The sequence below is a fragment of the Hipposideros armiger genome, unplaced genomic scaffold (assembly GCF_001890085.2).
Source record: "Hipposideros armiger isolate ML-2016 unplaced genomic scaffold, ASM189008v1 scaffold_138, whole genome shotgun sequence".
Lineage (NCBI taxonomy): Eukaryota > Metazoa > Chordata > Mammalia > Chiroptera > Hipposideridae > Hipposideros > Hipposideros armiger.
The window spans coordinates 3,770,760-3,790,712 of NW_017731488.1; the positions used below are offsets into that span (position 1 = coordinate 3,770,760).

General features: G+C 44.4%; 1 protein-coding gene across 4 annotated transcripts in view; it reads right to left on the reverse strand.

Moving 5' to 3' along the window:
* Positions 1-2,695: 2,695 nt before the first annotated feature.
* The window catches only part of PTAFR (platelet activating factor receptor), a 55,431-nt gene continuing 38,173 nt past the window's right edge, over positions 2,696-19,953 (reverse strand). For 3 of the 4 annotated variants that reach the window (XM_019650074.1, XM_019650073.1, XM_019650076.1), the window contains one exon: positions 2,696-8,221. In XM_019650074.1, coding sequence (XP_019505619.1) covers positions 7,149-8,177 — 1,029 coding nt within the window. In that variant the 5' untranslated portion in view covers positions 8,178-8,221 and the 3' untranslated portion in view covers positions 2,696-7,148. Of the gene's footprint in view, positions 8,222-12,415; positions 12,441-19,953 lie in introns of those variants that run through there. The other variant, XM_019650075.1, reaches the window with a different exon arrangement.

Genomic DNA, 19,953 nt, shown 5'->3' on the forward strand with positions numbered 1-19,953 from the left:
CGCTAATATGAATAATGTTTGTAAAATTCTTACCTAATAAACAATTTAGGACAGTAAAAAAAAAATCAAGTATAAACAATGAAAAAATGAACTGTGGAGAGCAATATTCATTCACCTCCTTTCTTTCTAGTCCTCTCTTCTCTCTCCCCAGTACCCACAGGGTACATAATAAGTGTGTGTGGAGTTACTTTGGGCCCACTGCCCGCTCTGGACAATCCCCAGCCTGGGGCAACAATTGTGCCAACTGGGGAGATGGGGGAGGGTTATCAGCAGTTATCTCAGGAAAGACAGGCTTCCTGTCATCCAAGAACAACCAATGCCCCTTCCCAAGTGTCAAATAATCCTCTTCCTAAGAGAGGGAAGAGAAAAGAACTCACGTTTATTATATCCATTTTACAAATAAGGAAACAGGTTGAGAAGGTGAAGAGATTTGCCCAGGATCACACAGCCAGTGACAGGGCTGAGTTTCAAAAGAATTGTATAGCATTTGCTCATTTCTGTGGTGTAGATATTCCCAACATGGCTGATTTCAAATTAACTAACATGACATCTCCGAATACGGAGTTGGACAGAGATGCCCACAAGGGACTCTCACAAGCAGATTATTGAATAGCAAACACAAAACTCTATTGCATTTTTAACACATGCCTGCACACTTACTAGAGTGCAAGGGCTGAGACTTCATCTTTTTTTACTTGTCCTCACAGCATATGGCAGAGTGCTGCCTATGGTTGAATGGCACACTGGCAAAATGAAAGAAGAACATCCATTCTCTTTTCACTAGGCCATGCTACTTTGCACAGCCACACGTACCAAGAATATCATGTGTATAGAATTTTATTGACTAAGCTCTTTCACACACAGTAACTCAAGCAGAGTTGGTTGATCAACGCAGCCAACACCACCTTGCACGTGATGGACCCACTGTGAGAAAGGCTCCTTTGGGAACCTGAATTTCTCCCTCCTCACCTCATTTCTTCCTACCCCATCTTCCCTCTTTTAAAAAAGTTTTTTTTTAGTATGTGGTAACAAAATGACTATTTTAACCATTTTTAAATGTACAATTCATCAGCATTAAGTAGATTCGCATTGTTGTACAACCATCTCTAAAATTTTTCATCTTCCAAACTCCATACTCATTAAACAACAACTCTGCGTTCCCCTCCCCCCCTCATTCCCCGCCCCCCCAGCTGCTGGTAACTGCCATTCTACTTTCTGTGTCTATGGATTTGACTGCTCCAGGTACCTCATGTAATTGGAATCAGAAAATATTTGTCCTTTTGTGTCCGGCTTATTTCACTGAGCACAATGTCTTCAAGGTTCATCTTTGTTGTAGCATGTGTCACAATTTCCTTCCTTTTTAAGGCTGAACAATATTTCATGGTATGTATATACCACATTTTGTTTAGCTATTCGTCCCTTGATGGACTTGGGCTGCTCCCACCACTGGCTATTGTGAATATTCCTTCTATGAACCTTGGTGTTCAAGTCCTTGCTTTCAACTCTTGTTTGTGTATATCCAGAAGTGGAATTACTGGGTCATATGGTAACTCTATGTTTGAGTTTTTGAGGAACTGCATACTGTTTTCCACAGCAGCTGCACCACTTTACATTCCCACCAGCAAATGCACAAGGGTTCCATTTCTCCATAGCCTTGTCAAGTCTTGTTATTTTCTGAATTTATCTCATTGTGATTTTGATTTGCATTTTCCTAATGATTAGTGATGTTGAGCATCTTTTCATGTGCCTTTGGCCGTTTGTATATCTTCTTTGGAGAAATGTTTATTCGAGTCCTTTGCCCATTTTTTAAAAGTTTTTTTTTCTGTTGAGTTGTAGTTCTTTTTATATTCTTCATATCCATCTTTTATCAGATACATGATTTGTAAATAATTTCTCCCATTCAGTAGGTGGAAGGTCTTTTCACTCTGTTCATAGTGTCCTTTGATGCCCCATCCTTCCTTTTAAGGAACTGATTCATCATTTCCTTCCGAGGTCAAAATCCTCTGACTCGTGCTTTTAACCAATGCACTGTGTACTCTGTTCATTCTCAATCTATTTCTCTACCTGTCTCTATCCCCTTATCTCTATCTCTTTCAGTTTCTCTTAAGCAAAAATCTACTTAAAACATATCTAGCACAGCATTCCATTTATTTTCCTCAGCCATTCAATAGAGATTATTATTATTTTATTCTTTTGTTACATTTTGTTTGTTTGTTTGTTTATGCACCTCTCCCATCAGACTCTAAACTTCCTGGGAATAGGGACCATGACAAGCACACCATAAGTAGTTGTTGGATGTATGAATGATTCTTATATCACTCTCCCACTTAATTTGTCTCCTTTAATAGGATGTGACACGTGTGCGTGCAAGAACAGAGACTATCTTTGTTGTCATTCCAGTAATTAGCACTGTGCCTGGGACATAGCTGGCACTCACAAATATCTGTGGCATGAATAAATTCAACTGTCTCCTCTTAGACATTTGGTTGTTTTCAATGTCACTCTATTAAAAATAGCTCATCTTAAAAAAAAAAAAAGAATCCCCTGACTCGTGCATGTAGCAATCCTTCTAAAAACACTCTCTGCATGTATTTTAGAATGACCTAGGAAGTTAAATAAAAAGAAAGTCAGAGTAGTCATACTCTGTTCCTCTCTTTTACAGTTTCACATTTCTAAGGAAAATTCAGAGTTACACAATATAAACTTTTTTTGAAAAGGGCAGGGGAAATGGAATTATGGACTAGAGTGAAAAGGGAGGCTGCATGGAAAATGACAAAACATAACATCTATCAGGACAAAACATAACATTTATTAAGTACTTATTTCTTGCCAGACACTGTTTTAAGCAATTTTAAATCCTCAAAACTATGCTATTATGTCAACAGTAAAACTATTTGCATTTTACAGATGAAGAAGTAGAAGCCCAGAGAGAGGTTAAACAGTCTGCCCCAAATCACAAACTAGGTGGAGCCAGAAATTGAACCCTAACAACATGGGTCCACGGGCCACTTTATTGATCACTATGTGACATTGTGTCAGAATTATCTAAGTTCAAATGATTAATGAGCACATGACTACAAACCCATTAGTAATCTTAGGGAAATTCAAACTAAAGACAAGATTTTACTTCACACCTACCAGCAATTTGAAAATTGGATAATGCCAAGGGTGGGTGGAGAATTAGGAAAACGGAAGCGCTCCTGTAACCATGGGTGAGAGTGTAGACTGGTACAGCCAGTCCAGAAGTGATCTGGTAGTTCTTCATCCAGTTAAGTATGAGTATAGACTATGATCTAGGAATGTCACTCCTGGGTGTACATTCCAGAGAAATTCTTACATTGGTGCATAGGGGAACATTGAGAAGGATCTCTTCACAGCATCGTTTATAGAAAAGGGAGTTGAAGGCAACCTAAGTGTTCACTGCCAGGGGAATAGGTAAGTAAAATGTAGATGCATATAATAGAGAACCAGGCAAATGTTGGCATCAATGAACCAGATGTATGCACTTTAACTTGGTCAAAATGTTAAAACAATGCTGAATGGGGGGTGGGCGGGGAGGGCAGGGAAGAGTCACAGAATGTGGTCCATAGCCCAATCTATGTAAATCATAACTTTTATGTAAATTTAAAATGAATACACACAGAAAATAACACTCCATTTTCGAAGGATACATACGAAGTCAAGGGTATTTCTTGAATACTCTAGAACTGTTGTAGGGGATGAGACTGGAGAATGGCGATGAAAGAAAACAACAGACATTCACGCAGGGGGAGGGCTTCTTGACATACATGGTGGTTTGGAAATCCTGACTGGTGATGTTACTTCGAAAGAATTACAACTTAGCTTTTCCTATCATCCTTGTCACCATTGCAAGAAGTGAGAGACATAGATTAGCAGCCAATTCTGGGTTCGAGGCAGTTTCATGCTGTGTGTTCTCTACAATCCTTTAGCCTCTCTGAGTCCCATGTTCCCCTTAGTAAGATAAAGGAATTGGACCCTTGCAATTCCAAAATGTTCTGATCCTGTGAAAATCCCCGACATCTGTTTTTAAAATGTGGACATAGAATTTTGGAAGGATATGTATTAAATTCCTTCCCTAGCTGTCCCTAAAGGGTCTCTTAAACCCTTTCAAAATAAGTGCATGTCTATGTCAATATGTCTGCTTATGCTATTAAAACATTCTGGGAAAGCAGTAAGCTTTGGAGACAGACAGGTCTCAGTTCCAGCCCTTCTGTGAGAAACTGTAGATCCACTGATGATTAAGATTCAGTTCCTGCCCCAGGCATTGAAATGCAAAAACTTCAGTAACCATAGTAATTAAGGTTTACAAAGTTGGAACCCTCCCAGCCCAAAATGCTGCTAGAAGGAAGCCAATGAACCTGCCTGGAAGACTTCAGGAAGGCTGCCAGTAGGAGGTATTCTGGGATAGGTCGGAAAGAAGAGAGAGCACCTCAGAAGGTTACAACCAGGTAGAGGTCCCAGGGGGTGTAAAGGTGTCTGTATTCAGCGTGGTGAGGGGATCAGCCGGGCTGTAGCATGGGCTACAAACTAAAATACTCCCCCCACCCCCATGGGCCCTGGGTGTAAATGAGACTCTGGCCTGTGTGTTGGGGCAACATTCTGGGAGAACCAAGGGGTGCTCATAAGTTACCATCGCGGAACTGTCAGACTTATTCTTTATTGAGCACTTCCTGAACGCAGACCTTATACATACCATAGCAGTGTTTCCTGAAGTGCGTTATCCAAGTTCCTGGGACATAGGAGGTAACTTTAGATAGAACACCAAGAACATTTTAATTTTAATAATTATGCTTTATGTTTATGTTTACCTTCTATGTATGGCTGGTAGCATTTGCTTTCATTTACAATTGAGTTACAAAGTATCCTTTTTAAACATTTAAGTATTAAAAATTGACTCGATTTAAAGAAAAATATTTATTAAGTAAACATGCAGCTGGTACATAGATACTGCAAAAATTGAGAGAGGGGTAGATGAATGACTGATATTCGAGAAACACTGTGCTTTAGCTTATAAGCATTTATCTCATTCAGAGCTCTTTTGGTTGCAAGTAATAGATAACTCAAATCAGCATAAGCAAAATAAGAGAATGTGTCCTAACAAAGGACTCACTCTCACAGGCCCCAAAGAAAAAAGTGCAGTTGTGCCTCAAGAAGGACTTAGCCTGGAGGAGAGCCAGCAGGCCCCTGGAAGCACTGCCCTTCCTCACGCCAGTCTCCTGGGGTTTCCTTCTGGTCTCTGCTTTGCTTTATACACCTCCATCTTCTCTCAGAGCAGAGCCATTTTCTCTAGTACATTCATGCATATGGCTGCCCTCTGCCACCCTCCCAACCCCCCTCATATACACATAGATAGATGAGATACATGCATGTGGACACACACACTCACAGATCCAGAGTTTATGTATCTTCAGGCAGGTGACCTGCAGAGCCTGAAAAAGCATTCCTGAATCTTGCTACTTGTTCCTGAGAGAAAGAACCTGACTGGCCCAACTTGAGCTAGATGCTCTCCTCTTATCCATTCGGCTCCTATAAAATTGAGGGGAACAAATTCTCAGAGAAAGGGAGAACCTGGAATGAGCAGTCACCCTGACCAAGAGGTATTTGCCTCAGCAACTTAATTCACTGCTCGTAACAACCCTATGAGGTAGGAAATTCAGCTCGCCGTCCATCAACAGGAAGTGACAAAGCCAAGATATGAACCTGGGTCTGTGTGACACCAAAGCTCTAGTATGCTACACTACCTACCTGGTCACCATCAGCTAAGTCCAGCCCACAGCTGCCATCCTGGACCCAAGCAGGTTACTGGCCCATTGAGAAGCAATTATTAAAATCATCAACCCAGTGCTTGCCCAATAGACAGGGAACAAGGATCCCAACTTTATGGAGACACTAGTTGGAAGGGAAGAAGATTTCTCAGAAGGCCCACAGGGCTCTGGAAATCAGAGAAGTCTCCTCTCAGCCTTGGGTCTGGGACTTTCAGGTTCATACTGCAAGTACTCAGCTCAGGGTGTGAGAGGAGGGTCATTTGAAATTATTTGCTGAAAATCATAGGCAGACATTTAGAGAGCCTCGAGAAGCTGACACTTTTCTTCTGCACCCAGAATTCAAGTGTCTCCTGGCCCTTAAGACCATAACTCCTCCTTCCACCTCCTGGAAGCTAAATTAGGAGGGGCCTCTAAGCGATGCAGGGAGAACTGATAGGCTCCTTCCACTCTTGGGGCATTTCACACACACAGGCACTTCCCAGCCTATGCTCTGTTGTCATAGAAGCCTCTGGGCATCACGGTACCTTGGACAGCCTGAGTTTGGGTTTGAGGGGACTTTTCCCACCCACAGTGGGTGGCTGCCCACAGGAGGTACTTCATCAGGGTCTGTTATTGAGACAGACGGATGGGTGTAGCACGAATGTGTCTCTGCCACTCCACCAGAGCTGACCCAGGCCTGGGGTAAGGCCTGTGCAGAGAGACACATCTGCCTCAGGAAACAATCTCTCTGTCCTAGTGTTTGGTCTATGTATGTTTTATCTTCTCTGGTCATCATTCAGGACAGGTTTTTGGATGAGTTGGGAGACGTTTCCATTGAGCTATTTCCCCAAAGAAATCTCACAAAGACCTTTTTCCATGGGTGGAGACAAGGTGGCACCATCCTACCTCAAAAGTCTGCCCCAAAGATACTGTCACACTGCCAGGGGAGTGTCCCTTTCCCAAAACCCCCTTCTCTGTCTTTATAATAATAAAGGGAGTGATTGCACAAAACTTTAGGCCACACTCGCTTGGGGCTGTTGCCCCGCTTAGTGAACTGGATGCCTCAGTCTTCCCACCAGGTTTGCCCCTGGCCCTGACTTTCCTCCCAGAACTATCAGGTTCGGGCACTCAGGATAAGGTCACCAGCCAAGGTTAATATGGCATGTGCCCAAAGGTGGCTGAAGGGGCTCATTCAAGTTTTGGATTTTCCAGCAGTCTGACTCTGCCATCATCATACGTTGGGGAGGTAGCCTCCATATCTAGTGGGCCCCCAGTGCCCAGGGAGGAGGTGCCCAGACCACAGTAGATACCCCCTCTTCCCCCTAAGTCGGTAGTAATGTCCCTGAGAGAGAAGCCTCTGGGCCTGGCCCCAACAATCAGAGACTAATTTTTGAGGGAATTGACAGGGATCTGGTTCAGTGGCAAGACCACTTCGGTGCCAGTCTCCGTGGTGACCAGGGGGCATTTCCGGCTGCTGCGCATGCTGTGGAACTTCTCAGAGAGGTGCTTGCGGAACTTCTTGGTTAGGAAACAGTAGATGATGGGGTCCAAGACACAGTTGGTGCTAAGAAGGCAGAGGGTGACCTGATGAGCATCGTTAATAGCTTGGTGGAAGCTGCTGTTCTGGAAGCCCAGCTCGGCCAGGGTCCAGGGCAGCTGCACCATGTGGTGAGGCACAAAGCATATGATGAACACCGCCAAGACCATGCAGACCATCCACAGCGCCCGGCGCTTGACTTCCTCGTTGCGCTGCAGCTGCACGGGTTGCATGAGCAGCGTGCGGATGATGACCAGGTTGCAGAAGAGGATGATGAGGAAGACAAGGAAGAAGCCAAACACAAGGAAGATGTGAATGATGAGGACAGGCACGCTGCCCTTCTCGTAATGCTCAAAGCAGCGGGTGATATTGCCTGAGCCGGTCTTGTTGGGCACTACGTTGGTGGAGTCCAGGACAAAGAAGTAGGATGCAGCGCCTACAATGGCCACCCAGATGACCACAGACAAAAAGATGCCACGCTTGCGGGTGGTGGCCTGTGCCGTCTTGATGGGCCGTGTCACCGCCTGGAAGCGGTTGTAAGTGATGACGGCCAGGAAGGCCACTGAGCAGTAGGTGTTGATGAAGAAAAAGCAGCCGGCCAGATTGCACAGGAATGCGGGGAGAATCCAGTTGCCCCGATGGTAGTAGTAGACAATCCACAGGGGCAGGGTGACCAAGAAGAGCAGGTCGGCCATGGTGAGATTCACCATGAAGATCTTTATCTCATTGAGTTTCTTGGAAGGGTAAAGGCGGACAAACACCCACAGCACATAGCTATTGGCGATGACTCCCAGCACGAAGATGATGCTGTAAGCAATCGGGAAGAGGGTGTATCGGAACTCAGAGTCCACGCGAGAGGAATCATTTCTCTCCATCGCTCTGGGCTGGAAGAGGCTGCTGTTCAGTGTCCTACCTGTGCCTGGAAGACCACACAGGAATTCTGGTTAATGAAAAGCGGACAAGGGACTATCTTATTTCATCAGCTCAAAGACTCATTTTGTACTTTTTTTTTTTATTGGGGAACAGTATGGTCATTGGTTACACATTGTTTTCATGCTACAATGGCATAGCTGACTCTTTTAAGGAAGGCGCAGCTCACAGTGGCCCATGCAGGGATCGAACCGGCAACCTTGGTGTTAGCACCACGCTCTAACCAACTGAGCTAACTAATTGGTCACCCCCCACCCCGCCCCTTGAAATGAAATTTGAAATAAAATTTTGATGGTAAAATGTTCTATATTTAAAAATAATTTAGGTGCTCAAAAGAAATCTGGAAAATACAGAAAAGTATCATATGAGGGTCATCCAGAGAATGAAATACTAGCCAATCATTAGAAAGAACAAGTTAGAACTGACTGTACTGACATGGAAAGTTGTCCCTGGATAATATTATTAAATTAAAAAAAAAAAGTTGTTATGACCCCCATTACACAGGTGTATACAAATAAAAAATTTTAAAAATGATCTGGGGCCGGCTGAGTGGCTCAGTTGGTTAAGAGCTCGCTCAAGAGTTTGAGCTCTGAGCAACAGTGGTTCGAGTCAGCCCGAGCTGAGCAGCCGCGAGCTGCCAACAGGTGGCGGGATGGCTCAGCTAAAAAAAAAAATATATAAAAAAAATGATCTGGAAGGATACACTTCTAAGAGCTGTCAGTGGTTAAAAGGAAGTTTATTTACTTTATACTTAATGCTTTTTTGTACTTTTAAGGAGCACTTAATACTTTAATAATTAAAATTTTTTAAATATAATTTTAAAAGTATTCCGTGGGGAAACCCAGTCAACAATATTTTAACCAAGTGATCAAGATGAATGTCATCATCATTAATAAGAAATATCAGCATCATGGACCTTTGATATGATGTACTGAAAAGGACACATCACTTCTGTGGTATTCTTGCCAAACATGCATAATCTCAATTTAGTCATGAGAAAATATCATTTCAACCCAAAATGTGAGACATTCTACAAAATGACTGATCAGTATTGATTAGAAGTGCCAAGGTCATGAAAGACAAGGAACGACTCAGGAACTGTCAAAGATTAGAGGAAGGCTAAGGCGACATGACAACTAAATGCAATGTGGGATCCTGGATTGTATCCTGGAACAGAAAAGATCATTAAGGGGAAAACTGGTGAAGTTCAAATAAGATCTACAATTTAGCTAATATTGTATCAACATTCATTTCCTGGTTTTGATCATTGTGTTATGCATTTGTAAATTGTTAACATTAGAGAATGTTGAGTGAAGGGCGTACATGAACTCTTTATTACTGTTTTGCAACTTTTTTGAAGGCCTAAAAGTACTTCAAAATATAAAGTCTTTAAAATATATTAAAGAACATTAAAACTAGCCATAATCCCAGTACCCAAAGTCTGGTCCATTTTCTAACAGTTCCCCCACAAACACACACACACACTCTCCATCAGAACCAGTTGCTCCCTCCCCTCCCCTGTTGTTCCTCCCAGTATGTTGCCATCACATGAGCCTGGAAGCCCCTCTGATGATGTTTGTTGCTGTGGGCAGACTCAGGGAAGCAGCTCAGGGAGAAGGGATGGCATGAGACTCAGATGGGATTAAGTGGGCCTGAGGCACATCATAGTACAGTGAAAAGAGCATAGACCCGAGAGTGAGAAGCAAGGAAGACAATTAACACTTAGTAGCACCTTTTTTGGAGCCAGGCACCCTGCTAGGTGCATCCACATGTACTATCTCACTTGACTCACAAAGGCCCTTTGAGATAGGAGGTAAAATCCCCATTTTACAGAATAGGAAAGTTGAGTATAGGGTAGTTGTGTGACTTGTCCATGGCCAAACAGCTGTTAAGGGATGGAGGCAGGATTTCAAATCCAGCTCTGTGTTCATTTGTTTGTTCACACATTCATCCAACAAATATTTCTGAGAACCAATAGCATGTCAGGTTCACTGAAAAGCACAGGAGATACAAGGTGAACACAACCAACAAGGCCCTGCACTCAGGGAACTCAGAGTCTCACAGGGGAGATAAAAGCAATGTAAACAAATATAGTTGCTCTACAAAGAAAATGGGGTGCTGATATGGAGATTTTAAAAAAGAGATCTACTTAGACAGGAGGTGACATTTCAGCTGAGGCCTGAAAGAGGGGCAGAGGAAAGCAGAGAGATCTGCATGGGTGCAGGACTGAGGCAAGAAAGAGCTTAATCAGTTCCAAGAATTGAAAAAAAAAATGCCATCTGATGATCCCTGCCCTGACCTCCCACTGCTACTCCACCCTCATTTCGTGCCACCTTCCTACCAAGCTCCAGCCAAAATGGACTTTCCAGGTGGGTTTTCAAACCTGCTCAGATCTTTTCTACCTGAACCTCCATGTACACCCATGCCATTGCCTTGAACATTCTTCCCTATCCACACCCCACTTCCACCTGGCCGTTCCAACCCATACTTCAGACCTTAGCTGAATTTCACTTCTTCAGGAATATTTTCACTGACCTCGGTCCAGGTCAGGTCCTGTCTTAAAGCTTCCTGTATTTCTTCGTAAATATTAGTGCAGTTGTAATCATATTTGCATTTGTGTGATTGTTTAACACTCTCGCACTTGACTTTAAGCTTCAGGAGAACAAGGACCTTGTCTGTCTAGTCAACAGCTATTCCTAGCACCATGAACCAATAATGAAGGAATGGGTGATAAGCCTTGTTAATTACACCCATCCCTTAGGGAGCCCAGAGCAGTGGAAACACTTGAAAAAGACTATAGGTACTTATAGGTGAGTTTTAAGAAACAACTGGCTCTCACTGGAATTTTGTTGATTGAGAAAATTGTTGTGCTTTGTTTCGTTTAGTGGGGTGGTGATTTGTCACATTAAACTAAATAAATGTTGTTCCCTTATTCCAATAAATCATTGTGATCCCTTTAAAAACAAAAAAGCTCACCCTCAAGTCACACTGTGAATTACATAGTTGATTTGAATTATATACAGTTTTATGCTGCTTCCCCAGCAGCAAAATTGCTAGCTTCTGCTCTGCTGGAACCTTCTCCACTCCTAAAGGTAGCCCCCATCTGATCCCAAAGCTCTAGGATGGATAATAGTTCTCAAAGGGGGATTCCATTGAATCTCTTTCAGACCTTTCAAGAGATCATGAGGTCAAAACTATAGTCATAATAATATCAAGACATTATTTGCCTTTTTCACTGTGTTGACATTTGCACTGACGTTACAAAATGGTGAACAAAACTGCTGGCTCCTCAGCACAAATTAAGGCCGCAGCACAAAACCGTAGCAGAAGTCATATTCTCCACAGCCATGCATGCAGGATAAAAAAGAAAAAGAATAAATAAATAGGGAGCATTTTCTCAATCCGTTGAGATTTTGCTTCCCGGCAATTATCGTCAGTTTGGCTCAAAGAAACTCTTATAAGCTTTCTCTTAGGCTGGATGTTTTTTGGCTATAAATAAATAAATAGTGAACCCTCTTTAAAGAGGGCCAATTTCACTTTAAAATGTCCTTGATGAAGCAAGGAAATTACTACTTTAATTAAACCTTGAGCACATATCTTTTTAAATATTCTGTGTCAAAATGGGAAGTCTGCATGAATCGCTTCTGCTGCAAACTGAAGTACTGTGGTTGTCTTCAGGGAAAGCATTTACACAATTGTTTGAGTTGTGAGCTGAACTCTTTCGAGGATCACCACTATCACCTGAAAAAATGACAAACTGGTTTTTCAGACTTGAGCATCTGGCAGACATTTTCTCAGACATGAATGAGTGAGCATGTCCCTTCAAGGAAAACAAACAGTGTTAATTGCCCATGGTAAAATTCAGGTTTCAGGAGGAAATTTGAATTTTTGGAAAAATTATATCTGCCAGCGGGAGCTTGACTGCTTTCCAATACTTAATGAATTTTCTGATGAAATTGGTGGTGATATTAATGAATGCAATTTTTTGATGTCTTCTAATGAAAGGTCAGTATTTAGAAGATCTGTATAACTCAGTGAACCGATCTTTTCCAAATGAGGAAGTGGTGATGTTTCAAAATTATGTATAGGTAAAAGATTCAAAGGGTAAGACAGACCAATACATCACAGAGTACAGATTACAAAAAGTTTATTAATGTGATCCAGGTCTCACATTGCAACTAACCTTTAAGAAACGACCATTTGTGAAGCTTTGATGTGATATCAAAGAAGAGGATCACCAATTATGGGAAAAGACATTAAAATATCCCTCCCTTTACAAATACTCTCTGTGTGAGGGCAGGTTTTCTTCATATATTCCAACCAAAATGACATAGCCTCGCAGATTGAATGCAGAAGCAGATATGAGAATCCAGCTGTCTTCTGTCAAGCTCAACATTAAAGAGATATGCAAAAAATGTAAGTCAATGTGTTCTTCTCCCTAAATTGTTTGCTTTGAAAACTCTAGCTATATTTCACTAAAAATGTTATTTATGTTAACATGGAATGAGTTCGTTATTGGTTTTTATATTTAAAAACAAAAATTTTTAGAATGTCTTAGTTTTCATTTTGAATATTGTGAGCTATAACCCATGTACGCAAAAGTTCTCTGGGGCCCTCAAACATTTTCAAGGATATAAAAAGATCCTGAGTCCAGAAATTTAGGCTCCCTCGGTCTTCCTTGAGTCCGGATGCCCATTCATCTGGGATTGACCTTGTCTCTTTCTCCTGCTGGCCCCCGGGGACCTTCGAGGACCCTGTTCCTGCGGCCTGAGAGAGGCAAGGAAGCAGCTCACAATTGGGAGTTGATGGAGCTCCTCACTCTGAGTCTTTGAGAAAGTCACATCCCTACCTATCTCCCACCTCCACCCCTAAGTCAGTCCTTTCCTCTCCTTGGATTTAGACTCCAGTTTAATGGGGTGGGGGTAACTCTCCTTTAGAAATGGTCCCTCTTTAGCCAGAGGTCTCAACCCAGGACATCCTCCTGGGCCCTGTCCCCTGTGCCATGCCTGCCCAGGCCTGTTGAAAAGTCCTGCCACCAGGACCAGGTCTAGGAAAGGTAAGGCTTATGAGGTGCTCTCTTAGGTACTAAATGTAAGGGGGAGAAGGGGGAAGGGGCACCAAAAACTTCAGTAATCAAATAATATTTTAATGCAATATTTTTTAAAGTCAAAACCGGTATTACTGAGGGCGGCTGGGTGGCTCAGTTGGTTAGAGCGTGGCTCTTAACAACAAGGTTGCTGGTTTGACTCCCATATGGGATGGTGGGCCATGCCCCCTGAAACTAGATTGAAAAACAGCGACTGGACTTAGAGCTGAACTGCGCCCTCCACAACTAAGATTAAAGGACAACAACTTTATTTGGAGCTGATGGGTCCTGGGAAAAACACGCTGTTCCCCAATAAAGCTTGTAAGAAAAAAAAAGTGAAAAGAAACAGGTGAAGTTAATCTTTAAAAAAAAAAATCAGTGTTACTGATTCTTCATTTTGCCTCAGGCCCTAATATGGCTCCGCCTGGCACTGTTATGATCCTGTCATTGTGTAAAATTTTGGTATTCTGACAAACTCATAGATACAGACAACAAATTGATGGTTACCAGAGGGGAAAAGGGGTGGGGAGAGGGCAAAAATGGGGAAAGGAGGTCAAACGTATGGTGATGGATGGAAGCTAGACTTTTGGTGGTGAGCATCCTAGAGTATATACAGCTATCACGTTATAATGTTGTACACCTGAAACTTATATAATGTTATTAACCAATGTTACCTTGGTTTTTTTTTAAATTGTATTTTGTTGATGGACTTTTTTCTGCGTTAATTGATTCTTTAAAAAATCTTCTCACCATGTGAATGGGGCACACACACAGGTTAGTCCAACTCACCCATTCAGTCACTCATTCATGCATTCATTGGACAAGCACTCCCTGGCCCGAGCCCTGGGCAGAGTCCTGAGGCCTCAGGGAACAGACCCAGTCTCTGCCCTTCAGCAGCCCACAGACCACTTTGCAAGCCAGAGATTCAGAAATAGACAAGTGAGAAGTGTTCTGATACTGAAGATTCCAGCTGTCAGGGTAATTCTGCTGTGGTGCCCCTGGCCCTGACCCTGATCTGTGGATCAGGAACAACCTCCTGCCTATACTGAAGGAAGAGGAGTTGGCCTGACAAGGACTGCCAGGCAGAGAGCATGTGCAGAGACCTGGAAGAATAGGAGAGGATGCACCTTGTTCTCAGGAAACTGGAGACACTGGGTTTGGCTACAGCTTGGGGGTGGGGTGGGGGTGGGCGGCAGTGAGGAGACACAGGGCCTACAGAGTCAGTATCAGTCAAAGTAAGAAGGGTCTTGAGTATTAGGCTAAGAAGTTTGTACTTGACTCTGCAGAAAATAGGGAGTCACTGAAGGATATGGAGCATGGAAGGGACAGGATGGACCTGGGTTTGGGGAAGATGGCTTTGACTGCTGTATATAGAATGAACTGAAGGGGCTTCAGACCAGAGGCAGGGAGACAGCAAAGAGATAACAGCAATTGGCTGCAGGGCCAAAGGAGGCTTGGACCATGGCTGAGCTGATGGAGGGAAAAGGATGGTGTGAGTTACTTGGAAGATCAAATGGACAGAGCTTGGTGATGGGTGGAATACTGATGGATATAAAGAGAGGAGTCAAGGACTGCCAGGTTTCTGGCCCAGATGATTGGGGCTGGGGTGATGTCTGTCTTCATGGAGATGACACTGAGAAGGAACAGTGTGGGGGTAGGGAAGAAGAATTCAGTTAGGGACACATCACATTTGGAGTGCCTGTGAAACATCCAGGAGGATCCAAGGTTAAACTCTGAAGAGCCCAACATTAAAAAAGAAGTCGGAGGAGGAGGAACCTATGAGGGAGGCAAAGACAGGATGGTCAGAGAGGTAGGAGGTGAACCGGGGGAGTGCCATGCTGGAGACCCAATGGAAGAAAGTTTCAAGAGCATCAGTGCAAGTGGTCAGCAGGGTGAAAAGTCACAGGGAATCAAGAACAATGCAGACAGAAAAGCAAATATTGGGTGTGGCAACACGGAAATCCATCTCACGTGACTACAGAGAGAGCAGTTTCCGAAGCATGAGTTGAGGAGTGAATGAGGAACGAGTAAGTGGAATCTCAAATTCTAGTTCAAGAAGCTTAGCTGAGCAACTAAATGCTGTGGGTGGACCCTGTTTGTATTCTGATTCAACCAAACTAACTATAAAAAAATATGTGCTAGATAATTGGGAAAAGTCCAACACAGACTAATAGATGGAATTAAGAAATGAATGCTGGGGCCGGCCGAGTGGCTCAGTTGGTTAAGAATGCGAACTCTGAGCAACAGGGTTGCTGGTTTGATTCCCACGTGGGCCAGTGAGCTGCACCCAAGCTGAGCTGCAGCTGAGCTGCCAATAGGTGGCACGGTGGCTGAGTGGTTAGAGCGTGCGCTCTTAGCAACAAGGTTCCCGGTTTGACTCCCACATGGAATGATGGGCTATGCCCACTCACAACTAAGATTGAACACAGCACCTTGAACTGAGCGGCCATGAGCTGCGGATGGGCGGCCGGATGGCGACTGGGCTTGGAGCTGAGCTAGCTGCGACCTCCACAGCTGAGATTGAAGGACAGCAACTTGGCTGTTCCCCTTCCCCAATTTCCCAACACTGTTCCCCTTCCTCAATTCCCCAATAAAATATTTAAAATAAAAAAAAAGAAAAAAATGAATGCTAATTTTGCAAAGGGTGATAATGATCTGATTATATATTTTTATATTTTTTAGATTCCTTATCTATTAAATAAACATACTGCAGTATTTATAAGTGGCATTATACAATATCTGGGTTTTGCTTTAAAATTTTCCAGGAAAAACATGCCTGCATGCTAATCTCCATTTCAGAGTCAGCTTCACAGGAACCCAACCTGTGGATATGAGTGCTCAGGTCTGTCTGACCCCAGGGCCTCCTCAGTCCACACAGCCCACAGGAGACCCAGCAGGTAGGCCTCTTCCTTCCAGACACAGGACCAGAGTCAGTGTGGGAGTCTCAGGCAGAACCCTTGCCTTTGCCCAAAGCCTTACTCTTGGTTCCTCCAGTACCTGTCTCCCTGGCTCTTCCTACTTCTGCTACTTTCCATCCAGTCCCAGGACCTGATCCCCATGTGACTCCCACTCCCAAACTTAGTTCCCAGCTGTCCCTTTGCATCAATGGAACCCTTGAAATCGCCCAAAATATAATCAGCCAAGTCTGCTCTGGGTCTGGGGGCTCATACCTCCGGGTCTCTATTCATGCATCCCTCCCTCTCTCACCTGGACAACTACTAATCATCCTTCAGGACTGCGCAGGCCTCCCTTCCCCCAGATGTTTTTACCTAAGCCTCCCCTGCTTCTTTCATACCCTGCCTTCCGTCCCCAGGCCTGGTTAAGTGTCCACCCTCTGGGCTCCTGTAGCTCACAGCTTCTCAACCCACTGAAATTGCCCGTGTGTGTCCTCCTGTCACACTGGATTGTAGCTCCTGGAGGACAGAGGCCACTCCTACTCACTCACCCAACAGGTATTGACATCCTGTCGGCTGCCCAGCACTGAGTTGGGAATACTGCAGGAGTAAAACAGGCAAGATTCCTGCTCTTGAGGAGCTTACACTCTAGTCAGGGAAACAGACAAAAATAAGTCGAGAGAAAAATAAACAAGATAATTTCAAGTTGTGATGAATTCAATAAAAGAAATAAAAATAGTGACGTGGTAAAGATTGGGTAGGGCACTGCTTTAAATAAAAAGACCAAGGAAGGCTTCTCAGAGGAGGTGACATGTAAACAAAACCAGAGGCAAATTTCTCATGAAGCCAATAAAGCTTGAGTTCCAAGGCCCCCTCCTAGGCCTTGTACTTAATTACGTATTTGTAATTTGGTATCTTTTCTTCAAAGAGGGCCCCCCAAATTATACAAGCTTTAGGGCCCTGCAAAACCTGTATCTTGTCCTGGCTGAAATCTAAAATGTGAGAAGGAAAAAACAAGAGAAAATCTGGAATTCTTCCAGGGAAAGGCCCTACATATACTCAGAAAGGGATACATTTGTCAAATTCAAGGAACTGAAAGGTGAGTGTGACCCTAGAGGTCTGAGAAATGGGAAAAGTGTGATGAGATCAGAGGGCAACAGGCCCCAAATCACCCCTATGCCATGATAAGGAGTGTGGAAGCAGAGACATCATTTTGGAGGCAAGAGATGGTGATGACATGGACAAGAAAGTGGCATTTCCAATTGCTCTTTACCCCCAGCACTCAGCAGCACAAGCTCACCCAGAGCAGGAGCTTGGTAAACATTTGTCAAATGAAAAAATACCTAGCACCTGACAAGACTGGTCCCTTTGTGAGAGCTACAAGAGGGCTGACCCAAGAAGATGGTAGAGGCTTGATCTATCCAGTGACGTAAGAGAACCAGTGGCTGCCTTCTCCCCGGAGCAGCCTCCACACAAGGCAGAGTGAGCCCTCCACAACCTCACTACTCAAACTGTGGGCCAGCAGCAGCAGCAGCGTCTGTGAGCTCGTCAGGCATGCAGAATCTCGGACTCCACCCCAGACCTGCCGTTTCAGAATGTGTATTTTAACAAGATTCCCAGATGATTCATGGGCACGCTGAAGTTTCAGAGGTGCTGTGCCTCCACACACTGCCAGCCACATACTTGCCTGATCTAACACCTTCCATGGCTCCCCACTGCCCAGGATCAAGTCCAAGCTCCTTTCCCACCTCATCTCCCACCAGCCTCTACGGCTAGTTGCCCTCTACTCCAGCCACAATGAACTTCTTGCTGCTTCTTTAAAAGCTCCATTTCTCCTCAAACCTCTGTGGCCTTTGCATATGCTGTGGCCCCTACTGAGCATGTCTTTTGCCGATTGCTTTCCCTAGCAAAATCTTACTCATCCTTTAAGACCTAATCTAAAGAGTGCTTCCTCGGGGACGCGTTCCCTGAGTGTCCCAGGCAGAAAGAGTTGTCTTCCCCTCCGGGTCATCATGCTACTGGGCACATACCTCAGTGCAGCACCTGACGCAATATGTTGTAAGAATTGACTTCTGGGGCCACTTTCTCACCAGGCTGGGAGATCCTTGAGGGCAGGGACTAGATCTTTTTCATCTCTTTGTCCCCAGTGCCAGACACTGGGGATTGAATGAATGAATGAATCAATCAATGAGCCCCAGATGACTATTAATAGGAAACTAGCATGAAAGAAAGGTATCCAGTCTCTCTGGGAGAAGCATAGTAACGTGGGGAGAATCAGGCCTCTGGAGTCAGAAAGACCTGAGTTCATACCTGGCTCTGTCATTATCTTGCTGTGTGACCTTTTGCAAGTAAGTTCAACTCTCTAAGCCTCCATTTCTTCATCTGCGAAATCTTATGATTCTAACAATAGTTCCAAAGATAAGCATGCAAAGTGGCCACAAATAGCCAGGCCTCCCTCTGTCCATTGGCCCAGCTCCTTGGAGCCCGGGGAGGGGACTATGGGTCACCACTGACCCCAGGGGCTCTAACTCACCGCTGGCTTTTCTGCAACTCCAGACAGGGCTTTAGACTAATGCCAACAAAGCTTTCAACAGCTCTGGAATGGAATGGCCATTTAGAGGGAGAAGGAGGAAGCAGCTCAGGCCATTCAACATGTGGGCACAGTTCCCTGATACATCAAGGCTGGGCAGCAGGCCCAAGCCCAGCACTCAGCTGTGGGTAAACTAGAGGGACCATAAATATTCATGGGGACAAGAAAAATTCTGCCATCTGGATCTCCCACCCTCTCTGCCTTGCAGAGCATTTAGCCCCAATCCCTACTCTACCTAGCATTCCCACCTGTCTAACATTCCCAGCCCCTAGGGAACCTGAAGAAAGCTAGACAGTCAGAGGGGAGGGACCACTAGGATCTGGGCAGAAGGAAGTATGTGCTGGTTACTTCCCCAGTGTGAACTGTGGGTTGGGAAGTTGGGTTTACCAGTTAGATTGGCCTCTAGTATTTGTGGGGCCATACAGGGTCAAGAGTACAAATGTCTAAATATTTATAAGCAATAAATCAGTCATGTCCAAGTTCATGCACATCCTGTGCACCCACAGCTCCTCGCAGCCCTGCAAGCCTGGGGGTGCATTCATCAGCAGAGCATAGGCAAGAAGCAAGTTTGGGAAGGATACAGGCTCCAAGTGGACAGCCCCACGTGGATCCAAGGACTCCCTGCTCTGTGGGGACGGCATGACTGGAGGGGAACCTGAGCCAGCCCACCTAGGCTCAGGTCACTGGTCATCATTTCCTAGCTAAGGTACAGACACTCTTACCACCCATGACTGCATTGCCTCCTCAGATCAGCCTTGCAAGGTCAGCTTTACAAAATGCTCATTTTTCCAGGGAAGAAAATGAGGTCAGAGAGGGAAGCAAACCTGTCCACAGAACCTGTCCACAGCTAGACAGTGGTGGTCAGGAGTTTGAACTCCAAGGCCCATTCTATCTCTCCTAGGCCAAGCTCTAGACCCTGGAAGCAAACCACTCTTTGGCCAACTCAGCCACTCACACACCTGTCCTACAGCCTAAGAACAGGAGCGTCAGGTGCTGAAAGGCCCCAGGAAGAGACACATTTGACCTGCAGCCCTGCTTTTACCTTTGTTCCCCAAAGTCAGGAATTGAATGGGGCAAAGGGAGGGGAGGGTCTATTCTGTATTCATCTTACTGCTGCCAGGCAGTGCTGGAGCTGGAATCAAATCCTGCTT